Source organism: Entamoeba histolytica, genomic scaffold (genome assembly GCF_000208925.1).
Source record: "Entamoeba histolytica HM-1:IMSS scf_1104750517473 genomic scaffold, whole genome shotgun sequence".
Classification (NCBI taxonomy): domain Eukaryota; phylum Evosea; order Mastigamoebida; family Endamoebidae; genus Entamoeba; species Entamoeba histolytica.
The window spans coordinates 2,474-28,491 of record NW_001914944.1 but is presented as its reverse complement, the minus strand read 5'-3'; the positions used below and the strand labels follow the sequence as shown (position 1 = coordinate 28,491).

Here is a 26,018-nt window from a genome sequence, read left to right as displayed (position 1 = left end):
ATTTAATATTTATTTAATATCTTTAAACTCTTCATTATCTTCTTCATATTTTATTCTTAAATATTTTTAAGTATTACCATCATATAACTCTTACAAAATAAATAACAAGTCATATCTTTTATTCTCTTTCTTATCAAAAACAATTCATTTAATACTTCATTAATTAATATTAATTAACATAATACATGAATGAATTAATTCTTATTACTTAGAAATGAAAAAAAAACCCTAAAAAAAAATAAAAAGGAAGAAAGAATAAAGAATTAAAATTGATGCAAGACATAACAACTGCAGCAGTATTTTTTATGCAAAGTCATCAAGAACAATTTAAAAGACTTGGAATTCCATCAAATTTAATTATTCCATTATATCATAAACTTGTTGAACAAACTTTTGATGCAGGAAAAGTATTTCAATTTTGTGAAATGCCAGAAGGTATTGTTCCAGAAAATGGAAGAAAAAGTCCATTTGGATTATTATGTATTAAAGAAGAAGGAATAGAAGCAAATTCCGATATTTTTCTTATAGAACATCATTTTACTGCAGAACGTGAAGATGCTATGATGGCGATTGCTAAAAATCCACAAATTTTAGTTGAATATGAAGAACTTTTTGGATTAAATTCAGATGATGCAGATCCAGCAACAAGATTGCAAAGATTTTATGATTTAATGTGGGAATATAATTTTTCTCTTCGTCTTAGATCAGAAGAAGAAAATAAAGAAAAATGTTTATGGTATCTTCTTGATAATGTTGGAATTTCAATAATATATTCAAAAACACCAAATTGTAAATTAATACCATTTTATTTCATTCCAACAGAAACATTTTATACATTACTTTTACCAATTCAAAAAATTGAATATGCAGAAATGATTAGTTGTGATTATTTAACACCACTTCAATTATTACCAGATGAATATACTGCTATTCCTTTAAGAAATAGATTTATTGAAGCACAAGAAGTAGTTGATGAAATGATTAAATCATATGAAAAAAAAGAAATAATAGAAGAAAATAAATTAGTAGAGTCATATCAAATTAAACAACAAGAATATATAAGTTCACCATCAAAAATATATAGTCAAAATGATTTAATTAAAAAATATTTAACAATTAGTCCATTTGAACATACAGAAATAATTAATGAAAGTGATGGAATATTCTTATTAAATTCATTAGAAGATGAAGAAATTGAAATGTTTAAAGGAACAAGTGTATACATTGATCAATTTGAAGGAGAAAATTCACTTACAATAAATAAAGAATTATATCATACACTTAAATTAGCATATGGAAAAGAGTATATAAAAATTATTCCAGAAACATTTGATTTTTCTAATCTTGAAGAAGTTAAAGAATTTGTAATAACATATTTTAAAAGAGAAAAAGAAGGAATGGATAATTATTGGATTATTAAACCTATTACAAGAACTGAAGGAAATAGAAATGGTATTTTTAATAATATAAATGCTATTATTAAAATAGCTAATAGTATTCCATGTATTATTAGTAAATATATTATAGAACCACTTCTTATTAATGAAAGGAAATTTGAACTTCGATTTATTGTTTTAATGAAATATGATGTTATGTGGAAAAGTCAAAAACCAGATATTTATTTATATGATAGATTTTGGAGTCATTTTACTACTAACACATTTAATTTAGATGATTTAAATGATTATGAAAGACATTTTACAAGTAAAAAATATGGAAATAAAATAAATACAATGGGTGATATTGATTTTATTAAACAATTTAATGAAAAATATGGAGAAGAATGTAAATGGGAGAATTTAAAAGAAAAAATTGAAATATTAATAAGTAGAACATTTGATGCAGGAATTCAAACACATAAATATAAATTTGAAGTTAATTCATGTGCAATATATGGTGTTGATGTTATGGTAGATTCTCATTTTAATCCAATTCTTCATCAAATTAAATTTCAACCAGATTGTACTGATGCATGTGAAGATGATAATGAGTTTTATAATAAAATATTTACTTGTTTCTTTAAAGAACAATGTAATGCTAAACAAATTTATTAATTGAATTAAAAAAAAAAAACTTTATTTTAATTTTAAATTACAAATCTCTTTTTTCTTTAAATAATGAATCAATATCATCAAAACTAAATTCATCATCAATTTGTTTTCTTTTTAGTTGTTCAGATTCTTCTTTTTCTTCTTCTGTTTCTTGTTTTGTTTTACTTTTCATTATTTTAATTTTATTTAATAAATTAGAATGTTTATTTTGTGTCATTAAAATTGGTTTTTCATCTTGTTTAGAAAATGAATTAATTTTCTTAAGTGATAGTTCAGTTGTTGTTGTTGAAGTTTCTAATAAATTATCAATATCATCTGTTATTTCTTTTATTTCTTTATTTTTATCTTTTGAATTTTCTTCATTTAATTCAAAAAGATCAGTAAAATCACTGTCAAATGAAAATTCTTCATCTTGTTTAACTTCTTTATTAATTTCTTGTTGTTCTTTTATTTGGTCTGTTTTCTTTTCAATATCATTTTGATTATTTGAAATACTTTTCATTTTTGTTGGAATGTTAAATTGTAAATTTTGACTTTTTTTTATTTCTTCAAGTTGTTCTTCAGATTTCCTTTTTTCTATAAGAAAATTAATACTTTGTCCTTTTTTTAAAGGTCCTCCTCTCATTCTTTGTGATGGAAATACAATTCCCGTCATTTCACTCTTTCTTTGTGAATCCATATAATTATTCCAAAAACTTTTTCTTGTTTCTTCTTCTTCTCTTTGTATTGATTTTTCATAATCTTCTTGACTTATATTATGTAATGGTTGAGTATATCCTTTTTTATTTTGTATTTTCTCTTCATTCATTTTAGTTAATTCATTTGAAGTATTTTGTGAATTTACTTTATTATCAATTAAATATTCAAGTTGAAGTGTTTGAAGAAGTCGAATTTCTTCTTCTTCATATTGTTTGTCTGGGTCTATAGGAAATTCTGAATATTCTCTTTTATTTGATGCACCATTATAAGATGATTCAATAAGTAGTATTGCCATAACTGCATCCATTAATGTAACACTTTGATGCATCATTAATTTTGCATGTGCTTGGGAAATTCGAATTAATGATTCAAATAATCTTATTGTTGTTCTTCCTGATTCTCTTCTTTCTTTTCCTCTTTGATATTGAAAATATTTTTGAATTACTAATTCTGCTTCTTCTGTCATTTCTGGAAAAAAATGCATTTTTACATATAAGATATAACATTGTAATTGGTCACAATCAAATAATGGTTTATTAATTGGTTTATGTCCATTTAAAACATAATCAGATACTTGTTCATCCCATATTTTACTTCTATCATCTAATAATAATAATATAATATCAAATCTTGATAATAATGGTGGATCAATTGCAGTATTTAAACTCATTGATTTTGTTGGGTCATATCTTCCTTTTGGATTTGTTGCTGCTAATATAGCTGTTCTTGTATGTAATTGACTAACAATTCCTGCTTTTGCAACTGATAATGTTTGTTGTTCCATTGCTTCATGTATATCAGCTCTATCTGATTTATTAATTCCTGAAAATTCATCAATACAACAAACTCCTCCATCTGCTAAAACTAATGCTCCTGCATCTAAACTTAATTCTCCTCCAATATTAATAACTGAAACGGTTAATCCAGCTGATGTTGTTCCACCTCCAGTTGTTTGAACATGTCTTGGTCCTAATTTAGATGCAAATTTTAATAATTGTGATTTACCTGTTCCTGGATCACCTACAAGTAATAAATGTATTGTTCCTCTTGTTTTTGTTTTTGATTCTTTATCTATTCTTGAAATTCCTCCTGTTGCAACTAACATTACTGCTAATTTACACATACGTAATCCACATAATTCAGGACAAATTGATTGTAATATCATATCCCTTCCTTTAATTGGATGATTTTTATTTTCTTCCCAATATGCTTTAAATTCTTCTTCCATCTCTGCTGTTACATTAATTGCCATTTTATCTACATTTTTAGAAATTATTTCATCTACAAGAACAACAATTTCTAATTCTGGTATTTCATCAATATTATATGAAATCCATCGTACTTTAACTATTCCTTTAATTGTAACAAAATCTCCTGTTTGAACTTCTCCAACATTCTGTCCAAGTAAAATAACACTTACTTGACGTTGTAATCCAGCTGTTACAAAATTATGTATTGGTTCTTGAATTCTTAATTCTTGATAATCTATTGTCTCAGCATTTCCACATTGTGTAAATTTTTTATTTTTACATAAATCTCCTGTTCTTGTTGTTCCTCCACAAAATGGTGGCATTTCAAATTGAAATGACGTTTCAACTTGTGCCTCTACTTCAAATTCTCTTTTGCATTTACTACATCTATACATTCTTTTATTTTCAAGTAATTTAGTATTTGATGATCTTAATACTGTCCCTTCAAATTGTACTGCTTTATTAACATCTGCTGGTGTAGGAAGTGTTGATATTTGAGTATATTCTTTTTGTTTTTCTTCCATTTAATGTTTTTTATAAGATTAATTTATTCTTTCTCTTTCAAATCATAAAATAACTCAATTCTTTAACAACATATTTTCTTTCTTCATTTAACTACCATAAAATTATGTTTTTTAGATGAAGACGTGGCACAACATATTCACAGAAAAGAAATACTTTTTAATAACACTCACTTCTTCTTTAAAAAAAAAAAAAGAGAAAAAGAAAAAGAAAAAAAACCCTTTAAAAACCTTTAATCAAAAACTTGATAATTAAGATAAATGGTTAAGATTCTTTATAAAGGTAATACTTATACTGTAGAAACTGAACTTACTAAACAAGTACGTGAATTACGTTTTGATATTGAAAAGGTAGTAGGATTAAAAGCTTGTAGACAAAGATTATGGTATCAAAAAGGAGAAGAAAAAGTTGTTCTTGAAGTTGATAAAACACTTCAAGAATCAGGAGTTACTGAAGATACACCAATTGAAATGAAAGATCTTGGAGCACAATTACCATTTAGATTTGTATACATTTGTGAATATGTTGGACCATTAGCACTTTATGTTTTAATTTATCTTATTTCATTACTTGCAGGATATCCAAGTCTTCTTCAAAATAAACTTGCAGTTATTATGTGGGTAATTCATTACATTAAAAGAATTGTAGAAACTATTTATGTCCATGAATTTGGAGATATGACAATGCCAGTTTTTAATTTATATAAAAATTGCACATATTATTATGGATTTGCTATTGCTGTTGCAATTAATGTTAATTTCTTCCCAAGAGAAAATTGTTCAATTCTTATTATACTTGGATTAATTGGAATGATTGTATCTATTATTTCTAATGGATATTGTCATCTTCTTCTTAAACAATTAAGAACACCAGGATCACAAGAATGGAAAATGCCACATGGATTCCTTTTTGAATACATTACTTGTGCTAATTATTTCTGTGAAATTATGACATGGATTTTCTTTAATGTTATGACAGGTTTTTCATTCTTTGGTATTGCATTCTCTTGCTGTGGAATTTATCAAATGAGAGAATGGGCATATCAAAGACATCAAAAGTATCTTCACATGTTCCCAGATTATCCAAAGAGATGGATTCTTATTCCATTCATTTATTAAATTGGAATTCTTCTTTTTTTATTTTTATTTTTTTTCATCTTTTTAATTCATTTAATTTTTAATTTAAAGAGAATAAAAGAATATATTATGATAATTGTTTTCTTTCTTCTTCTTTCATTTGGATTTTCTCAACAATGTTTAGAGGCACAAGAAATAATATTAACCTCTTCAAATACTAAAATACTCATTAATAATAAAATAATGAAAGTTTCAACACCATCATATACTGGATGTAATGATTTTAAACAACATCATACAAGATGGTTTAAAATCAAAAATTATGAAAATGTTCCTCTTCTTGTTAATATTTCATATTCTCCAATTACTCATCTCCACGTTGTTGATTCATGTTTATTTCAAAATTGTTTATTAAATTCTTTCCAAAAAACATCTTCAATTATTCTTGAAAGTGAATCATCTGTTTATCTTGCTTTCTTTACTTCAACTCCTCCACTTCAATCAACTCTTCAAATTGATTCATCAAAATTAGATAAAATTAAAATTATTCAACCAAATGAAAATCAAATGAAACATACAACATCTCATATTAAAATTACATCTATACCTACTTCTGTTTTTTGTGGAAATGAGTGTAAAATTTCAATACCTTCTCAATCTAAAACAATTAAAATAGGAAATTGTAATAATCAAATTAAACATATTTCATCAATATGTGAAGATGGAATTAATCCTCTTCAATTCTCATTTTGTTCAAATGGATATATTACATCTTTATTAAATAAAAATTCAGGAAAGTGTATTTTATCACTTAGTCTTGATAAAGAAACATCTATTTCTTTAAAACCATATAAAGAAAAAACAAAAATACGATTGAATAATAATCATTATGAAGAAACTATTGATCTTCCAAAAATTGGTGGAAAAAGACTAAGAAATTATGAAATTAATCTTCCTAAAGGAAAGGTATTATCAATAAATACTGTTAATCAAAATGGTCAAATTATTAAACCTTTCTTATCAAATACAAAATCTTCTAGTTTTCATTGTAATAGTAATGGTGTTTGTTCTCTTTTTAAAAAAGCTTCAAAAAATGAAAAAGTCAATATTGGAATTGGTTTGCTTCATTTATCTAATTTAACTAAAATTGTAATTCATCTTGGTGATACTCCAATTAAAATATCTCATTCTATTCCTTTTACTACTACTCAACCTCAACTTAATTTTATTCCTCATCAACCTCAACTTAATTTTATTCCTCATCAACCTCAACTTAATTTTATTCCTTATCAACCTCCTCAAAATACTCCTCAAATAATTGATGAATATAAAGAAGGTGGTTCAAAACAATATGTTTTTATTTCAATTGGTATGGTTTTTTTCATATTAGTCATTGGATTTATCTTCATTATGTTTCGTCCAAATTCATTATTTAGATTATTCAATTAATTTAAATGACTTTTTTAAACCAATCTTTATTTAATATAATAACTCTTCAAATATATTAATATACTAATATTAAATGAAATAACCAATATTCAATTATAGTAAATAAGAAATTGAGAAAGTAGAATAATACGTAATAATTGGTTTATCTAAATAACTTTGTACCTTTTTTTTTTAATAGAATCAAATAAAAAAAAAGAATAAAAGAAGAAATGAAGATATTTTAATGTTTCATAATTCTTTTGAAAGAAGAAATAACATCTCTTGGAAGATTTTTTAAATTATCAATATTTTCAATAGTATGAAGAGAATAACAATTTTGAATTTGAAGTTTAGAAATAGTAGAAGGAGGTGATAAAGATTCAATACAATCACAATTACTAATAAAACATTCTTGAATTAATGAAGTATCAAGATGATTAAAAGTTTCTAAATTATCACAACCATTAACCGATATAAATTGTAATGAAGTTGGAACATCAATATTTTGAAGATGATTACAATTTGTACAGTCAATTCTAGTTAATGAAGTTGAATTATTAATATTTAATGAAAGTAAATTATTACAATTATCAATACGAATAGATTGTAAAGTAAATGGAAAAGTAACATTAGATAATACTAAACAATTCTTTAATAATAATTGTTTTAAAGAATAATCATGACAAGAAAGAGAAGTTAATGAAGAACAATCATTAATTTCAAGGTTTTCAAGACATGAACCAAAAGAAATAGATTGTAAATTAATACATGAATTTACAATAACATGTTTAACATTAATTTGATTAAAAGAATCTAAATGAACACATTTCCATTCTTTAAGTTCAATTTTATTATTTTTAATTGAATCATTCAATATATTTTGTGTTAAAATAGGACTATTTAAAGTTAAACTAATTTCTAATAATAATGAAGGACGAATAGATAATTCATGAAGATGTTTAAGTTCTATTAAATTTGAACATTCAATAATAGATAAATCAGTTAAATGAGTTGAAAGTGAAAGAGTTTTTAAAGAAGGACAACGAATTATTTCTAAAACATTTAAGAAATTTAATATTTCAATAGAAGATAATTCTAATACTTTACAATTATCTAATCTTAATTTAGTTAATATAGTTGGAAGTTCTAATGTTTTAAGATTTTCCATCAAAAATAATGATAATTCTTTAAGTTGAAGAGAAGTTATTGAATTTAAAGTACGAATATTAAAACAATTACTTAATTCAAGTTTAGTAAGATGAGAAGAGAATTTAAAACTTTTAATTTGTTTTAATCCTGAAAGTTTTAAAGATTCTAATGTAAGTTTTTGTAAATTATCTAAAGAAGTTAATCTTTTAAAAGAGTCTAATACTAATTTAGTAATAGTAGTAGGTAATGTTAATGATTTAACTTTTTTACAAGAAAATAAATGAATTTCTTTAATAGGAGCATCAGATAAACTAACAAGAGAAGATAAAGAAGGACATTCTTTTAATTCTAATTTTGTTAAAGTAGAAGGGATTGTAATTGATTTAATATTTTCCATAGATTCTAAATATAAATATTTAATTGAAATTTTTTTAATATTTGGAAGAGTAATATTCATATTATCATACATAACTAATTTTGAAATAGTTGATGGTAATTTAATTGATTTTAATGAAGAACAATAACAAATTTTAAGTATTTGAATATTTAATTTTTGTAGATTAACAATTTTAGAAATTGATTTACATCCACTAATTTCTAGAAAAGAAATAGTAGAAGGACAACTTAATGAAGTTAAAAATGAACAATTAAGTATTTGAAGGTCTTGAAGAGGAATATTTATTAAATTTGGTAAAGAAATACATTCCCAAGCTTCAATAATAATTCCAGTAAGAGAAGTTGGAATAAATGGATGTTTAAGATTGTAATAGAAAGGTAATAAATTTTTAAAAGGAATATTTAATTCATGTAAATTAGGTAATGTTAATAAATTTTTACATTTAGAAATATTTAAATGTTCTAAAGAAAGTGGAAAACGAATAATTTCTAAACTAGGACATTGAGTTAATTCTATATTTTTTAATACTGTCATTTCTTCTAAATTAGGAAATTCAATAACATGTTGACAATCATTTATTATCATTTTTGTTAATGTTGTTGGAAAACTTAAACAAGTTAATGCATCACAAGCTGTAATATCCATCATTTTTAATGGTAAATCCATTAAATTAGGATAAAAAGTAAGTGAATGACATCCATGAAGAATAAGTGAAGTTAAATTAGGTGGAAATGATAACATTTCAAGATATTTAGCATCTGATATTCTAAGATCTTTAAGTTGATAAAGTTCAGTAAGATTAGTTAATGTAATAGTTTGAGTTGAACTATAATTTTGAAGATTTAAATAAGTAAGAGAAGATGGAAATAATAAATTATCAACATTAAATGATCCAATAGTTTCAAATGATAATAATTTTAATTCTGTAAAATTTCTAAGTTCAATTAATTTCTCACAATTACTAATTTGAATTAAAGTTAATAATGAAGGAAGACATAATGTTGTAAGAGAATTACAATATTTTAAATATAAATCTTTAACAGATGCATTTTCTAAATTTAAAAGATGAGTAATTGATAAACAATCATTAAGTTGAAGATATGTAAGAGTAGATGGAATATCTAATTTAACTATTTTAGAACAACTTATTATTTTTAAATTTTGTAATTTTGCTTTATTTAAATTTTCTAATGAAGTTAATAAAATACATTTATCAATAGATAATTCTATTAAAGATGTAGGAATATTTAATGTATAAAATGAATTACATGATATTAATTCTAATTTTTGAATATAACATTCATTTAATTCTGGAATAGTAATTGAATCTGTATTAATCATTCCAAATGAAATAATATTTTTAGGTAATAATAATGAACATTTATTAATATAATGACAATCATTAAATATAATAGAAGTTAATGTAGTACATGTAGTAATATCAATTGTTTTTATATCTTCATTATCACATATTCCATTAATATTCATTTTAATTGGACAATTTAATAAACTAAATTCTTTAATAAATTCTTTTTTTATTATTAATGAACTAGATATCCAATAAATATTTACATTATCTGGCATTAATTTTACTTTATCATTTAATACACTATCAATTAATTCATTTTTTGTTACAAAGATATGAGCAAATGGTTGATTTTGAATAAATCCTTGACATTCACCTTCTGTTATTTTATCAAATCTAATATATATTTCTTGATTAATTAAATCACAATCACTTAATATTTTTCCTAATAATAATGAATATCTTCCATTACATTTAAAATATATTTCTTTTAATTTATTATTCTTTTTAATTTTTAAAAGACATTCTTTTATTAATTCTTCAAATATTGAAACATCATTATTATTAAAATCAATTCTTAATCGTTTTAATGATATAAGTCCTTCAAAATCAATTATAATTTCTGGATAAAGAATAATTGTTAAATCAATAACTTTATGTTTAATTGATTGAAAAATATTATGATTAACATTTGAAAAATCATTAATTATCATTAATGATTCATATTTTAATAATTTATTTGCCATAATTGTTTCTATTGTTTCTAATTGTCCTTTAAAATGTTTTAAATTTCTAAATACCAATAAATCTTTTCTTGCTGTAATAATTCTTTTTTTCATTCCAATTGTTTTATTTATTTTTTTTTCACTATAATATGGATTTGTTGAAACATGTCTAATTGCTGAATAAATATGTTTACTAACATATCTCATATTAATAACTGTATTAATACTATCTGAATACATTATTACTGCAATTATTTCTTCTAATCCTAATCCTCCTTTTCTTTTAATTTTTTCATCTTTTTCTTTTTCTTTATCACTTTTTTCAAATGGAATAAATAATATTTCTTTCTTTTTATTTTCTTTTGAACTTTCTTTTTCTTTATATTCAATTATATTATTTTCTTTTCTTTCTTCTTTTAAATATTTATTCCCTTCACTATTTCTTCGTTGTTTTTTTTCATTTTCTTCTTCTTTTTGAATTGTACTTCCTGTTGATTTTCTTTTATCATTATTTTTATTACTTTTTAACACCTCCATAATTGATTCCTATATTGTATTAATGAAATGTCTTCTTTTTAAAAAAAAGAAGGAAAATGAAGCAAACCATTAAGAATGAGTAAATCTTTTTAGTTACTACCAAAAAAAAACTATAAAAACGAATTGTTGAAATTCTTTATTATTTTAATGTTTTATTTTATTTTTCATGTTTTATCTATAAATATTTAATCCCAAAAATTAACTTCAATGAAATTTAAAAAAATTTGTAGTTATAAATCAGTTTTCTCTCCTTTTGAAATCATATCAATTCCATTTCCACTTACTAATATTAATTTATGTTGTGTTTGATAATTTTCTTTATTATCTTTTATTTCATATTCAATACAATCTTGGAGAATAATATCTATTTCTTTTAATATATTTTATTATTATATTCTTATTTTTTTAACAAACTTGTATATTCATCAATTCCTTTCATTATTCCAACAAATTCACGTTGACTTTTTAATATTATCCATACTTTTGTATTAATCCATTCAAGTAATATTTGTGTAGGAAGTTGTTTATCCATACAACTAATCCAATTTAAATTATTAGTTTCATCTAATATTTCTTTAATGCAATCTCCTTCTCAACTCCCTTCATCTCCTAATCATCCTCATGATTTGTATTGTGAAAATACAAATTATCATACAAATTCTTCTCGTCAAATAATAAGTCAACGACAACAAGATGAGTCATTAATTGCAACATATCAACAATATTATTATTCTAATTCAAAAATTGAAAACCCTCCTCTATACGCATATCCTGATCCTAAAGTTTTTAATATAAAAGAAACTCTTTCTGTTGTACCTCAACAACCTATAGAATCTCCAATTCAACCTTCTATTTCTGATAGAGTATTATCACCAAATGGTAGACAAATAAAACATCCAATTAAACGATTTGGTAGTGGTGATTTTTGGGAAAAAATGTCAGTAGAATCAGAAAATTATAACTTTAAAGAAAAACCATTTCCACCTGCTAGAATTAGAAAACTTACAAAAATTAATATTGATAATAAACAATTAAAAACAGAAACAGTAGAAATACTTTCTCGTGCATGTGAATTATTTATTAAAGATTTAACAACACGTGCAGGATATATTACTTCATACTCAAAAAGAAAAGTAATTAAAAAAGATGATATTGTTAAAGCAATTGTTAGTGATGAAAAGTTTGATTTTCTTATTGATTTATTACCACATAATTGATTATTTGTAACAATTTATAATAATATTCTTTATAATTTAAACATTAAATTAATTAATCATTTTTAAAACATCTCTTGAACTAATGTTGTTGTTGAACATAAAACCACTTCTTCTTTATTATCAAAAAACATATTGTGAATTTGTGTACCAATAGAAATAATTTCATCAGAATATAAAAATGGTTCATTATTTTTCTCAACTGATTCAATCATTTCATATATATCTATGGTTTTTGTTTGAAAAGAATATCCAAACAATCCAATTACATCTATAATATAGTTATTACTAGTATTGATTATTTGGTATGACGTTGGTTCTTTTGGAAATTTAGATTTTAAATATTCCTTAAAATCAACAACATCTCCTTCAATTTCAATTGTTGATATATAAGGAATTGCAGCATCCACTTCTTTTGGGTGTAATATTGAAAATGTAATAGTTGCATATTGTGCTAATAATCCTATTAGGAAAAATGTTTCAATTGACGCATCTCCAGCATATTGTATTTTACTTTTTTTTATAAGGTGTGGTGTTTGACTTGATTCAGACTCAGAATCATCAGGTACCACAACCGCAGTAAACATCTCAAAATATTTCAAAGAACTTTTTTTCATTAAAATAAAAAATTATTAATTGATATTTATCTCTCTTGTATTTAAAAATAGTTAAACAAAAAAAAAAATATCTGTCTATCTTTTCAAAGTGAAAGAAAAAAAAAATAGAATATTACTCTTGACCCATTTCTTGTTCTTCTTCTTTTTCAATACCAGTAGTATGTTTAGAAACTACTAATATTCTTAACATAGACTTATCTACTAATACACCTGCACTTCTTTTTGATTCTGAATCCATACAATGTGATTTTAAGAATAACATATGACCACTCTCTGATAAAAGAATATTATCTTTTTCATTTCCTTTTCCTCTAATAATATAATCACACTTTGTATTTTCTAGAACATCTGTATCTAACAACCATCCATTTTCTTTAGATTCTTTTTCTGAACCACCTATAGGAATAGTTTTGTAAGAGATTTTCTTCAATTTTTTAAGTTCTTCAAGAATATTAGAAGAAGTGGAAATATAATCTGGTAATCCAAGATGAAGACAAAGAATTTTATTATCAATCAATGCACCAATTGCAAAATGACTAATAGATTCAACAATTGCATAATATAATTTATCATTTCCATATTGATCAATAATTTTAGATTTAATAGAACCAAATATTGGAATTAATTCATTAGGTAGATTTAATAAAGGATATTGAGGATTTAACAATATAAAGTTTAATGGACATAAAATTCTAAGTGCAGCTATCAAAGCAAATACTTCAATTGGATGAGGACCAAATGGTATATAATCACCAACAAGAACTACATTACAAGGACCAAAACTACTTGATGGAATAATTTCTAATGCATAAAAAAGTCTAATTGCATCATCATAACTTCCACTCAAATCACCAACAACAAAACATGGTGGTGTAACAGTAACAAATGAAGGTTTTTGATTAAGAACATTATTTAATCCTTCAATAAGTTCCAAAAATAAAGTTAATGGTATTTGTCCATTTTTCCATTCGTGAGTTTCTCCATGAGGTCCAGTTTGTTTTCTTCGTATAAAATCTTTTTTTAATATTCTCATTATACGATGAGCAACAAGTTGATAAAATTCATCACTATCAGATTTTATTGAAGGATTTGGACTTTTAGCTTCATCAACATTTCTTTCATAAATCATTCCTTTTTTCATTTCATAATATGATTTATTAAAAATATATGTTGGACTATGTTGTTCTAAATATTTTGGTATTAAATCAGAAAGTGAAGTTGGGTGTAAACGAATTCTTATAACTTTATGGTGTATCATTTCACATATAAAATGTGGATTAGAAATAAAAGATTTTCCATTATTCATTGGCATTTCAATTAATTCTATTGAACCATCTTTTGGTAAATCTTTTGGAATAGTCATCTCAAGTTTAGCAAACCATCTTAAAACGATATTAATTGAAACACTATATCTTTTCATATATAATTGTTTAGACATAGAAACTATATTTCAAAAATAAACAACTTCTTTTACTTATGTGTCTTTTCATATAAATTTGATTTATTCAATATTAAATAACAAAAAAAATCCAATTTAATAAATTGGAAGATAAAATAAAAAAAAAACTAAAAGAATTAAAATAAAATGACAAACTTGAGAGAAAGTATTTCAAAAGACATTTATAAAAAACGGGAAAATGAATTATCAATATTACGAAAAAAAAGAAGGGAATTATTCCAAAGTCAAAAACGAGGGATTAATGAAAATGAAATTGATTATAATAAATATTCAATAAATGATTTTGAAATAATAAATAAAACTATAAAAACATGGGAATATTATCTTTATGTTAAAAAAATATCAAATGAACAAAATGCTCCAATCTTTTTTAAATATGGAAATAAACGATTACAAGAAATAAAAGAAATTGAATCAATTAAAGATATATTTATGTCAATAGAAATTTTATCAAAATTTCATTCAATACAAATTCAATTAATATCATCAATCTCTTATTTTAGAAATTTTCTTTTTACAAAATGTTGTAAAGAAATATTAAGAATATTTACAAATATGTGTTATAATCATTCTTTTAATGAAAGTTTAGCTTCATCTTTTCCTCAATTACTTTTTTGTGATATTCAAGATTGTTTTTCTGAATTTTGTGATTTAATTTTATCTATTAATGAACAAACGTTATTTATTTGGATTAATATTGGTATTATAAAAAGATTATTTGATTTCTATGGAACAGATAATCTTGTTGATACGTGTACTGATCATTTAACTACATTTTTAGACTTTCTTGAAGATTCTTTAGATGATAATGATTTTGTTCAATTGGATGATAGAAATGATTCTATTACTATCAATATATTACGTGTATTAAACAAATGGCCTGTTATAGCTACTTATTTTATTAATGAAACATCTGTTATACTTCTTCAATTTCTACCTCAAAATGATGATGAAATTACTCTTTTTATAGAAACTATTTCTTCATTAAGTCAATGTTCATTTAAAACACAACTTTTGGGAATCATTCAACAAAATAGTTATTTGAAAGTCAATAAACATAAGTTATGTAATATGAATTGAATTGTGAATGTTTAAAATAACTAAGTTTTTTTACAAATAAAAAATCTTTTCACTTTCAAATCCAAAAAAAGTTAGATTTGCTTCAGATTATCATATGTCAAGTAAACAACTTCCTAAACCAAAAAGTCCTAGAGCAATTCCATCTCTTATTATGGATAAAAGAAAGAGTATAAAATACTACAGTTCAACTAACTCAACTCCTAGATCTCGTTGTTCACCTCGTAATTCAATTAACACAATTACAATATCTCCTCAAAATGAATTAAAGTCATTTAATAGAAATCCACATTCATCTCCTAAACTCTTGTCTTCCCAAAATTCTAAAAGAAAATCTATTATTTCACCTCAATTACTTACAATTGAAAAAGAAAGTCAATCACTAACAAATTCTATAAAAGAAATGATAGGAATTAGTATCAATAGGAATAATGATGAAACAGATATTTGGGAGAAGGTTTATTTGTTTTCTTTAAATAATAATATTTATATTTTTATTTCATTGAAAATAATAATTAACAAATTAGATGCTTTTAAGTTGTGATGTTGGTATTACAAGTGCAGTTATTCAATATCTAGAACGACAAGAATTAACTCAAGATGAAAAAGAAATAAATTCAATAATGTTATTTAACTTCTTTAATGAACATAATAAATTAACAGAATTAATTAACTTTTGTATAGAAAGAGATATTTATTTAAAATATGATGATTTAAATACATATTCACCATATGTAACATTATATAAATGTATGTTAGGATATACTCAAAAATATTATTTTTCTCAATTCTCTGCCTTTTATCAAAAAAAAGCAACTAAAATGAAAGACACTTCAGTTTGTTTTTTTTTATTCTTTAATTAATTATATATATTAAAATTTGAAATTCATTTGACTAACATAAAATAATATTCATATTATTAGTTAGATGATTGTCAATCATCAAAAACAGTAAAAAATATGGTTGCGTTTAAATCAATTTTAGAAGATATTGTTTCTCTTATGACTGATGATTCTATTGTTCCTATTTATATTAAATATACATGGTCTACAATTTATAAATTATTATATAAAACTAATCCTGACATAGTAATGAAATATATGTATTTAAATATGTTTCTTATTCCTTTTAATGATATAATTGAAGAGTTAATGAAAGTTATTTCATCACAACATTTAAACACATTATTAAATGTCTCAAAATGTTTTCATGAAATAATTTCTCCTTCAAATAAAACACTTCCTTATCCGTTTTGGAAAGAATGGATTGCAACAAAATGTATTGATTTAAAAACGAAACTTAATAATTATATCATTCAAATTTCTGTTTGTTTCAATATTCTTTTTTTATTATGAATATTCATTACATTCTTCTTATTATTTTAGAAATTTTATTGTGATGAATCAGATGTTATAATGGATCTTCCTCAAAATCTTGTTATTCCACTTATTGATTATCTTAAAACTGACTGGGAAAGTTTATATGGATATCTTTCTGAAGAAGGATATCGAATGATTGAACTTCGTATGACTTCTCAACTAGAAATGAAACAAAGAGTTTTGTCTCTTGTTCATCAAATTAATCAACTACGAGTAAGTACTTTTAATGAAAATCAAATGTATCTTCAAAAAATGTCTGAAATGAAAATGAGAATGAAAGATCTTCAAGAAGAAAGAAGATATTTAAGACAATTGTTTAGAGAAAAGTTAGGTGTTGGAATATGCTATGATGACGAAGGACATTTAAGTAATGAAGAGATCATTGAATGACTTATTAACTCACTTTTTTATCAATTAATATTACTTTATATTATTTTTTGTAATAAAAAAGGTTATGTTTCGACAATAAAAAGAATATTTCATTTTAAACATGAAGATAAATAAATGAATGATTTATAAGGTATAAATGATTATTAATCAATATAAGTTATATCAATGAAATAATAGTTAAAGTCATTTTATTAACTATTACCTTAATATTCAGGACTAATTAGTATTACATTCTCTAATGAAATTTATTTATTACAAAAAGAAAATTAATTGAACATAAATAGAATTATCATAATTCATTTAGAACAATTCATTTATGTTAATATGAAAACCAAGATGAGTTATGAGAAGAATAAAAGAAATATAGAATAATATAATGATGAAATAATAAGATAATAATAAAAATAATTTGAACAATAATTGAATAAGTGTTTAAGATATTGAAATAAGAGTAATGAATATAAATAATGAAATTGATGTAAGAAAATGGTATATTTGTATGAAATAAACAAAATAATAATTACATTAAATAATAAATGATGTACTATTTGTAATTATAAAATAACAAGAAATGAAGATAAAATAAATTATAATATAAATAAGAAAATACAAATTAAATATGGGTTAATAAATGAATAACCAAATGATGAGAATAACTAAAAAAATGAAAAAAAAAACAAATAATTATATAATTAAATGTTAATAAAATTGTTATTTATTCATTGATTATTTGATATTAGTCAGATCAGTTGTTATTAAAATGAGTAAATTATTTATTTTATTTATTATTTAGATTTTCTTCTTGTTTTGTTTGAATAAATCATTCTTCTTTTTATCTTCTTCTTTGATTTTTATTGTAATTTTAATGAATATAATCTTTCTTTATTTTCTTATTTTATGATAAATGAATATTTCATTATCATTATATAATTATATATAATTTCATTTATTTATTAATATCATCATTTATATCTTTTTCTTTTATTATTATTCTTTCATATTATCTTATTTCATTATTTGTATTATTATTTGCTATATCTTATAATCAGATAATAACTGGTGATTCAATGCTTGGAAATATTTTAGGGTTTGTGTGATATTTCTGAATTGTATTTTTCAAATTTATTAATTGAGTTTGGATAAAATAATAAAAATTGTATTATCTTATTATATAAAGAGTTTATAAAAAGTTGTAAATGTGATGAATAAGATGAACTAGAAAATAAAGAGTAGAACTATTTAATGAAAATTACTAAATCAAGAAATTATAAAAGAAGAGAAATGAAACAACTAGACACAGTGTATTTAATGAAAGTAATACCTCATATCAGAGATATGAAAGATATTCAAAATATTGAACTGATTAATAAGAAATGTGGGGTTGCGATTAATTCATTAAAAGTTAATCCATGGTTTACATCGGAAAAAGATATTAATAAATTTTGTAGAATATTTAATCCACCAACATGTAATTGTAATTTACTTCCAGTTGATGAAACAATATTAATGAAAGTTGAAAAGATTAAAAATTATGATATTGATAATTTTTTAAGAACAATGGAAATGTTTGATGAAGAACGGATGATTGAAGAAGGAGAAGAGGAAATAGGAATAACAGAAAAAGAAAAAGAGAGAATAAGAAAAATTATTCAAAAAGTTGAAACAATAACATGTCTTTCAGACATTCCAGAGGAATTAATAGAAATTTTAATTGAAAATATGCAAAAAGGAATAAAAATAAGATGTGGTGAAGTATTTTCAGTATTATTTGAACGAATAATTGATAAAGTTAAAATAAAAGAAGAAAAATATCCAAGTGAAATAATAATTGAAGGAAATACAAATGGAGTATGGATAAAAAATATAGAAAAAAAGAATATAAGAATTATTTATGATGATATACCAGAAAAAGTTATTTCTAATACACCAAAAGGTATTAAAGTATATTCTCATAAAATTCTTATAAATGAAGAAAATAATGAACATAATATAATACCTATTAGAACATCATCAAATGATATTGATAACTATAATTTATTCGATATTAAAATTACTATCAATGATATTATTAATGAGGAGAAAAGAAAAAAAATTCATAACATTCTTAATGACTTATACGCCAATTGCATTTCATTTATTGAACCTTTACAAAAAACATTTGAAGAAAATGTTCAAATTACAAATATTGAGTTACCAGAATTACCTAAACATATTAAATATCTTTTTATTAGAACAAAAAAGACAAAGTTAATTATAAATCAACAATATATTGAAACATTAATTATTGAATCAGATAATCCATCTATTGAACTACTAAATACACTTCATTTAAAAGAATTAAAAATTATTGGTGTAAATGAAATAGATGAAAAACAAAGAGGTAAATTACAATTTGGATTTAAACAAAAACCTAAACAAGAAGAACAAGAAAAAAAAGAAAAAGATAAGTTATCATTTGAAAATACATTACCAAATCTTGAAGTACTTCAATTAATACGATGTTATAATTTAAATATTAACACAACAACAAATAAAATCAAAAATATTGAAATGACTGAATGTGAAAAGTGTCAAATTAGTGTTAAATCAGATTATCTAGAAAAATTGAATTTCAACAGAAATAAAGAAATAGAAATTAAAATCATAACAGACAAAAGAAGTAATAATTATATTAAAGAATGTGAGAATTTCAAATTAGAAATAGAATCAAACAATGAACAAAACATTGATATAATAAAAGGAAATATAATTGAAATTAAATCACCTCTGAGCCAATTAATAATAGCAGAATCTAAAGAAGTTAGTATTAAAGGAAATGAAAAATGTAATTCATTGAAAGTAGTTGAATCTACAATCAATGAAATTGATATTAAACCAAAGAGAATTATATTGAAAAGAAATGAAGAATACAAAAGAATGTCATTGAAAGAAGCAGAAGAGATTTGTATTATAAGAATGAAAGATTCAACTTTTGAAGGATTATTTGATAACTGTAAGAAATTATATATTGATGAATGTGAGAATTGTAAATTCATAATTAAACAAAATGAAATTAACAAAATGAAATTAACAAAATGAAAATAACAAGATGTAAAAATACAGAAATTACAGGGAAATTAGATAATCTTGAAGAAGTCAACACAATAGATAATGAAGAATGTAGTATTCCAGAAACAAAGAAGAATACAAAAGAAGATACAGAAATAATAGATATGAATAATCAAAAGAAAGACATAGAAATAGAAACAGATAAGAAACATGTTATAATAAGAAATGGTTATGACAGTATTATTAAAATTAAAAGTGATATTAACAGTGATGTTACAATAGAAAATAGTGAGGATATAATATTTGAAGGAGAATATGAAGAATATGGAAATATTCAATTCAATAATTGTAAGAATAAAGAACAAAAAGAATATAATGAACAAGAAATTAAATCAAGAATCAGATATGCTCAATCAATAATAATTAACAAATGTGAGAATATGAAATTTGATATTGATGAAGTTAAAGAGTTATTAGAAGTTGTTGATAGTAAAGTTGGGATTTTTGTAAGACCATTCCCTTGTGATGTAAAGACTGACACAATACATATTGAAAATAGTCAATTAATATCTTTCTCTTCATTTGCATCATGTAATAAAGGAATTATTATTAATAGTAGTGGAATTAATAGTATTTCATATTGTCAAGAAGAAGTTATAATGAAAAGAATGCAAGATGTAAAGTTTATGTTAAGTGAAAAATTGAAGAAACTTGAAATGGAAGAGTGTAGTGGAATTGATATTGATAGTGATGTTAAAGGAAAAGAAGTCAAAATGATAAAATGTCAAAATATGAAGATAATTGACACTTCAAATTCAATTCAACCAATTGAATGTGATAATGTTAAAGTGATAACAGAACAACAAAATGGAATGGGAAGTGGATTTGGAAGATTCTTAGCCAGTGGGAATATAGCAATGGGAGGATTTGGAGGAGAGTTTCTCCATTAAAGAAAACCTAATACCCATACCTAATTCAATTAGTTTTTGATAAATTGGAATTTTATAATAAGAGAAAAACTATTAGTTGAAGTAATACTTGAAGTCAAGAAGTTCGTTAAAGCATTTTCTTTATATCCGAATTTCTTTTCAATACAAAAGACATAATAGTTTATATCATCATTAATGAACAATGTCATTGAAGCTTGAAAAGAAAGTCAAACAAGAAATAAATATTCAAATCCAGTGAGGAGAGTAATTGTCAATATCAATAAAATGAGTTTTAATATGAATAATAAAAGGAATAAAAGAGAAGAAGAGAAGAAGAAAAGAATCAAATGAGGAAATATGAATATGAATAAAGACAATATAAATAATGAATATAGAATAATACCAAAGAGTGAAAGTGAAATAAGAAAAGAGAATATGAAGAAGAAAAATAATTAAAGAAAAGAAGATATACAACAAGAAAGAAGTTAAGTCAGAATAAAAAGAAAAATGAGAAAGTCCAAGAATAAAAAAAAAAAAAAAAAAAAAAAAAAGGTCAATTATTAGATATATCCTCAATTGGATTTTCTTCATATTGAGAAGTGATTATTTCAATTTCTTCAATATGCTCTATTGGTGTAATAGAGTTCATTTCTAATATACTCGCATTAGATTGTTCTTCTTCTAATGTGCTGCCAGAATTTCCTGTATAAAACATTAAGTCTTTCATATTTTTTATTATTATTGTTCGCAGGATTTTGGAAAAGTCTAATTGTAATTTTAATGTTTTTAATCTTCTTACAGACTCTTTGTGTATTAATCAATTTATTGATAATATTACAGGTATTATTTCTACATATATTATTTCTCTATTATTTCTTAATTTCTCTTGTAATTCTTTGTATTTATTTATTTTGTGAATGTAATTTAATTCTAAATTATTATCTTGACATATAACAACATCTATAATATATCCTTTCTTTTCTTTCATATTTTGATAATATATATCTGGTCTTCTAGCATGGAAAGAATTATCACTAACCAATAAATCTTTATTGTAAGTTATGATCATTTTATCATTATTAATACATTTATGAAGATTATTAAAATCAATAGCATCAAATTCATTAAAATGTGTAATTAATATGTGTTTAAATATTTGTTTACAAACATAATTATGTTTTGATATTTGATTCTTTTTCATTACATCATAACAGTATATGAATAATAGATGCTATTGTGTTAGGACAATGTTTACAATATTTTAAATCATCATTTTGGAGTATTTTAGATTTAATATTTCCTGTCATAGTTACTCCTTCTTGCATTTTTACTATTTGGAGGAATGCATTTCTTTTTATATTCAATGACCTCCATGTGGTTATTGTTAATTTCTTATCATTAAAAGTGCCATTTGCACATCTTATATATTCACCACATTTCTTTTCTTTCCAATCATTTAAATATCTATCATTTAGTTCATTATTTACCCATTCAAATACTTCCTTTACATTGTGCTTTCTTTCATTTATTTCTATTATATTCATTAATTCATTAAAATTAATCTTCTTACCAAATGCTTTCTTCATTCTTTTAATTATTCAATTTGGATTTTCTTTTATTATTTCTATCATTTCTCCTATTTCTGTGCTTGATCTCCACTTATATTTTAAATATATTCTTAATAATTCTTTACCACATTCATCTCTTGCTGACATTAATCATATTCATAATTCATTTATTTTAACATATAATCTACTTTTTGGGATATTTCTACTGTATAATTGGAGTTGTATTAATGATTTTCTTATTTGTTTATCTATCTTCTCTAACTCTCATAGTTTCCATGGGACAATACTAAATCCATATCTTAATTTGGAGATTATATCACTATTAATCTTTCTTATTGTATTGAGGCTGCTATACTTCATAGTATTTAATGATGATAAAATAGAAGATACATAATTTAATATTCTTGTACAATATTTATTATTATTTATTTTATCTCATATTTCAATACCAAGATATTTATAATGATTGTCATTAGTTACTCTTGGTAGTTCAGCTAATTCACCATTTATTTGACTATTAATATTAGTCATTATCCCACTCTTTTCTACATTAATTTTTAATCCTATTGCATTAAATATTTCTTTAGTTAATTTGTGTGCTTTTTCCATTTCATTGAGGCTATTAGTCATTATCTTTAAATCGTCCATATACAATATGTGAATTAACTGGACTTGTTTTTCTTCTCCATTCATTTTAATATTTAATTTGTTTATTTGTTTATCTAATTGTTTAGATAATACATCAATAGATAATACAAATAAAAGTGGAGATAAACTATCATTTGTATTATTCATCTTTCTACATTAATTATACCTACACTTTCATGATTGTAATATAAATTAAGATGTGTATTATTTAATATGTATAATATACTATTAATTACTACTAGTTGGATATTAAAATATATTAAGCATTGTTTAATCCATTGATGATTAATACTATCATATGCTTTGGAGACGTCATAATATGTTTCTACCCACTTCCATTTAGCCTTTATTAATAATTGAATGATTATAGTATTGTATAATAATCCTTCTTTTGATGCGTATGTGTATTTCTTACATCAAATTTGATTTAATGATAGTTGTTTTTCAATTGGATTTAGCATCAGCTGGCTTTCTATTTTCATTTTTAATATTGATGTATATACTTTTAACAGACAATTTAAGCAAATTACTGTTTGTAATTCTGTGGGTCTAATTTATCTCCTTTCTTATATATTAATATTGTTTCTTCCTTGAATAAAATGAGGAGGTATTTCATTAGGATTATTTAACCATTCATTAAATAATTTTAATAAATATTTCATTGGTTGTTCTAAATATTTAATCCAAAATCATTGTATTTTATCAACTCCCGGTGCCTTCCAGTTATCAGTAAATTTAATATCACAGTCTAGTTCATTGGGAGTGATTATTGATATTCTATTATTAATTCTATCTTCAATTAATATTTCATATAAATTAATATTTAGGAAATCTATATTAGTGTTAGTTTCATAGATTCATTTCCAGAAATTAATAGTGGAGATATTATCTGGATATTCATCTTCTTTATATTTATTTAGATGTTGCCTTTTCCAATATTTCATCATTTTATAATTCCATCTTATTCTTTTCCAATTATTCTTTCTTGCTTCTATTTCTATTCTTTTCATCTTTCAGAGGTATTTATAATAGTTTATTTGTTTATTTGTTTTTATTTTAATATGATATATATCATTTTTCTTAATATGTAATATTCTTTTTAATTTCATATATTGTTTATTATGGAGTAAATCTCTTATTCTATATATTTTTGATTATAATATTCTTTCTATACTTCTCTTTCAATTTCTTTCTTGTTTATTTTTATTAATTATGTTAATAGTGGAAGCTACAGATTTAATATAATGATAATATTCATCTAATGTATTGATTATTATTTCATTTTTATTAATAATATTAATTATTTGATGTATTTTCTTCTTATTGTAATAATAGTTAATAAATTGTACATCTTCTTATTCTTTCATTTCTTCTTTAATTATTTTCATTACCTCCTCTTCTTCTATTTCTTCTTTCTTGTTCATTTTTGATATTATTTCTTTTAATTCTTTATCTTTCCATTGATGTTTTATTAATTCTTCCATTATTCTATTTATTTCTCTTTTATTTTCATTCTTTATTTTAAATGTCTTCTTTATTATTTCTTTATATTCATTAATATCATTAACTTTAATTCCAAATTCATGTATTAATCTTTCTATTATTTCTTCTTTAAGTTGACCTCTTAATTTTCTTTCAAATAATTTTAAAGCAAAACATTTATAAAGTGTTAAAATTTCTTCTTTTCTATCTGTTTGCTTCCCCCGTTTTTTTGATTATCTAATTCAAATGTGGTGATCTTCTTATGCTGAATATCAATTTCTTCAATGGATTTCTGCGTTAACTTTCTTTTTTTTGGAATATCATCTTCACTTGATGATATTTCATCAGCTACTACCACATTGGGGGAGAGGTCATTCACAATTTGTGTTTCAGATGAGTCTGTTATATTGTAAGTTACCTCATCTTTCTTCTTTTCTTCTTGTGTGTTTTCATTTTCTAATTTAGATAATTTATCTTTCAAGAATAATAATTGTTGTGTTAAATTGTTTACTTCAGACCTTTTTCTTTCAGATTCAGCATGGAATTTGAATATTTTTTTATCGCACTCATGGTTTTTTGTGCTTATCTCATTCTCATGCTTCTTCTTTAATGCCACAATATCTTTTGTTAGTTTCTTAATGGTTTGGTCTTTTATTTGTATTTCCTTTTTCATTTCTTCTTTCTCTTTCATATCCTCCTCCACTTTCTTTTCTATTTCTTCTACTCTTTTTTTCTTTTTACTGTTTTCTTCTTCCTTTTCTACCAGCCTCTTCTTCTCTCCTTTAGTAAACCTCCTCTTCTCCTCAGCAAGCCTCTTCTCCTCTTCTTCTCTCCTTTAGTGATCTTCTTCTCCTCAGCAAGCCTCTTCTCCTCTTCTTCTAGCCTCTTCTTCTCCTCAGCAAGCCTAGCTTCTACTCTCGTAGAATCTTTATCATCGTCTTCTTCACTTTCAATACCCATTACATAGTTATTGTATATTCTATTATCATTAATCTCATTTGGGTTGTACTGACTATTGTCTTCTTCCATCGTCATACTAATAGTTTCTTCTTCCATTCTGATTGTTT

At 23.1% G+C, this 26,018-nt stretch overlaps 12 protein-coding genes across 12 annotated transcripts, besides 1 other annotated feature; 7 read left to right on the top strand and 5 right to left on the bottom strand.

The window, feature by feature from the left end:
- Positions 1 to 272: 272 nt before the first annotated feature.
- EHI_076890 (uncharacterized protein) lies at positions 273 to 2,054 on the top strand (the record flags this gene model as incomplete). Its single annotated transcript, XM_649846.1, has 1 exon — positions 273 to 2,054. One exon carries the CDS (start codon positions 273 to 275, stop codon positions 2,052 to 2,054), a length of 1,782 nt encoding a protein of 593 aa, XP_654938.1.
- Positions 2,055 to 2,091: 37 nt separating this feature from the next.
- EHI_076880 (DNA replication licensing factor, putative) lies at positions 2,092 to 4,524 on the bottom strand (the record flags this gene model as incomplete). Its single annotated transcript, XM_649847.1, has 1 exon — positions 2,092 to 4,524. The coding sequence occupies one exon, from the start codon at positions 4,522 to 4,524 to the stop codon at positions 2,092 to 2,094; it is 2,433 nt and encodes an 810-aa protein (XP_654939.1).
- Positions 4,525 to 4,782: 258 nt separating this feature from the next.
- EHI_076870 (steroid 5-alpha reductase, putative) lies at positions 4,783 to 5,664 on the top strand (the record flags this gene model as incomplete). Its single annotated transcript, XM_649830.2, has 1 exon — positions 4,783 to 5,664. One exon carries the CDS (start codon positions 4,783 to 4,785, stop codon positions 5,638 to 5,640), a length of 858 nt encoding a protein of 285 aa, XP_654922.1. The 3' UTR covers positions 5,641 to 5,664.
- A 177-nt stretch (positions 5,665 to 5,841) lies between these two features.
- Positions 5,842 to 7,047, top strand: EHI_076860 (uncharacterized protein; the record flags this gene model as incomplete). The annotated part of the gene is made up of 1 exon (XM_649849.2): positions 5,842 to 7,047. One exon carries the CDS (start codon positions 5,842 to 5,844, stop codon positions 7,045 to 7,047), a length of 1,206 nt encoding a protein of 401 aa, XP_654941.2.
- Positions 7,048 to 7,267: 220 nt separating this feature from the next.
- EHI_076850 (uncharacterized protein) lies at positions 7,268 to 11,140 on the bottom strand (the record flags this gene model as incomplete). The annotated part of the gene is made up of 1 exon (XM_649832.1): positions 7,268 to 11,140. The coding sequence occupies one exon, from the start codon at positions 11,138 to 11,140 to the stop codon at positions 7,268 to 7,270; it is 3,873 nt and encodes a 1,290-aa protein (XP_654924.1).
- Positions 11,141 to 11,370: 230 nt separating this feature from the next.
- EHI_076840 (uncharacterized protein) lies at positions 11,371 to 11,672 on the bottom strand (the record flags this gene model as incomplete). Its single annotated transcript, XM_001913714.1, has 2 exons — positions 11,371 to 11,504; positions 11,555 to 11,672. 2 exons carry the CDS (start codon positions 11,670 to 11,672, stop codon positions 11,371 to 11,373), a joined length of 252 nt encoding a protein of 83 aa, XP_001913749.1.
- A 46-nt stretch (positions 11,673 to 11,718) lies between these two features.
- EHI_076830 (nuclear transcription factor, putative) lies at positions 11,719 to 12,357 on the top strand (the record flags this gene model as incomplete). Its single annotated transcript, XM_649833.1, has 1 exon — positions 11,719 to 12,357. One exon carries the CDS (start codon positions 11,719 to 11,721, stop codon positions 12,355 to 12,357), a length of 639 nt encoding a protein of 212 aa, XP_654925.1.
- Positions 12,358 to 12,419: 62 nt separating this feature from the next.
- EHI_076820 (uncharacterized protein) lies at positions 12,420 to 12,941 on the bottom strand (the record flags this gene model as incomplete). Its single annotated transcript, XM_649834.1, has 1 exon — positions 12,420 to 12,941. One exon carries the CDS (start codon positions 12,939 to 12,941, stop codon positions 12,420 to 12,422), a length of 522 nt encoding a protein of 173 aa, XP_654926.1.
- Positions 12,942 to 13,083: 142 nt separating this feature from the next.
- Positions 13,084 to 14,409, bottom strand: EHI_076810 (serine/threonine- protein phosphatase PP-Z, putative; the record flags this gene model as incomplete). Its single annotated transcript, XM_001913713.1, has 1 exon — positions 13,084 to 14,409. The coding sequence occupies one exon, from the start codon at positions 14,407 to 14,409 to the stop codon at positions 13,084 to 13,086; it is 1,326 nt and encodes a 441-aa protein (XP_001913748.1).
- A 147-nt stretch (positions 14,410 to 14,556) lies between these two features.
- EHI_076800 (uncharacterized protein) lies at positions 14,557 to 15,510 on the top strand (the record flags this gene model as incomplete). The annotated part of the gene is made up of 1 exon (XM_001913712.1): positions 14,557 to 15,510. One exon carries the CDS (start codon positions 14,557 to 14,559, stop codon positions 15,508 to 15,510), a length of 954 nt encoding a protein of 317 aa, XP_001913747.1.
- Positions 15,511 to 15,604: 94 nt separating this feature from the next.
- EHI_076790 (uncharacterized protein) lies at positions 15,605 to 17,276 on the top strand (the record flags this gene model as incomplete). Its single annotated transcript, XM_001913711.1, has 4 exons — positions 15,605 to 15,964; positions 16,035 to 16,343; positions 16,431 to 16,832; positions 16,893 to 17,276. 4 exons carry the CDS (start codon positions 15,605 to 15,607, stop codon positions 17,274 to 17,276), a joined length of 1,455 nt encoding a protein of 484 aa, XP_001913746.1.
- A 1,242-nt stretch (positions 17,277 to 18,518) lies between these two features.
- Positions 18,519 to 21,274, top strand: EHI_076780 (uncharacterized protein; the record flags this gene model as incomplete). The annotated part of the gene is made up of 2 exons (XM_001913710.1): positions 18,519 to 20,301; positions 20,397 to 21,274. The coding sequence occupies 2 exons, from the start codon at positions 18,519 to 18,521 to the stop codon at positions 21,272 to 21,274; spliced, it is 2,661 nt and encodes an 886-aa protein (XP_001913745.1).
- Positions 21,275 to 21,791: 517 nt separating this feature from the next.
- Positions 21,792 to 26,018: part of a repeat region that runs on past the window's edge.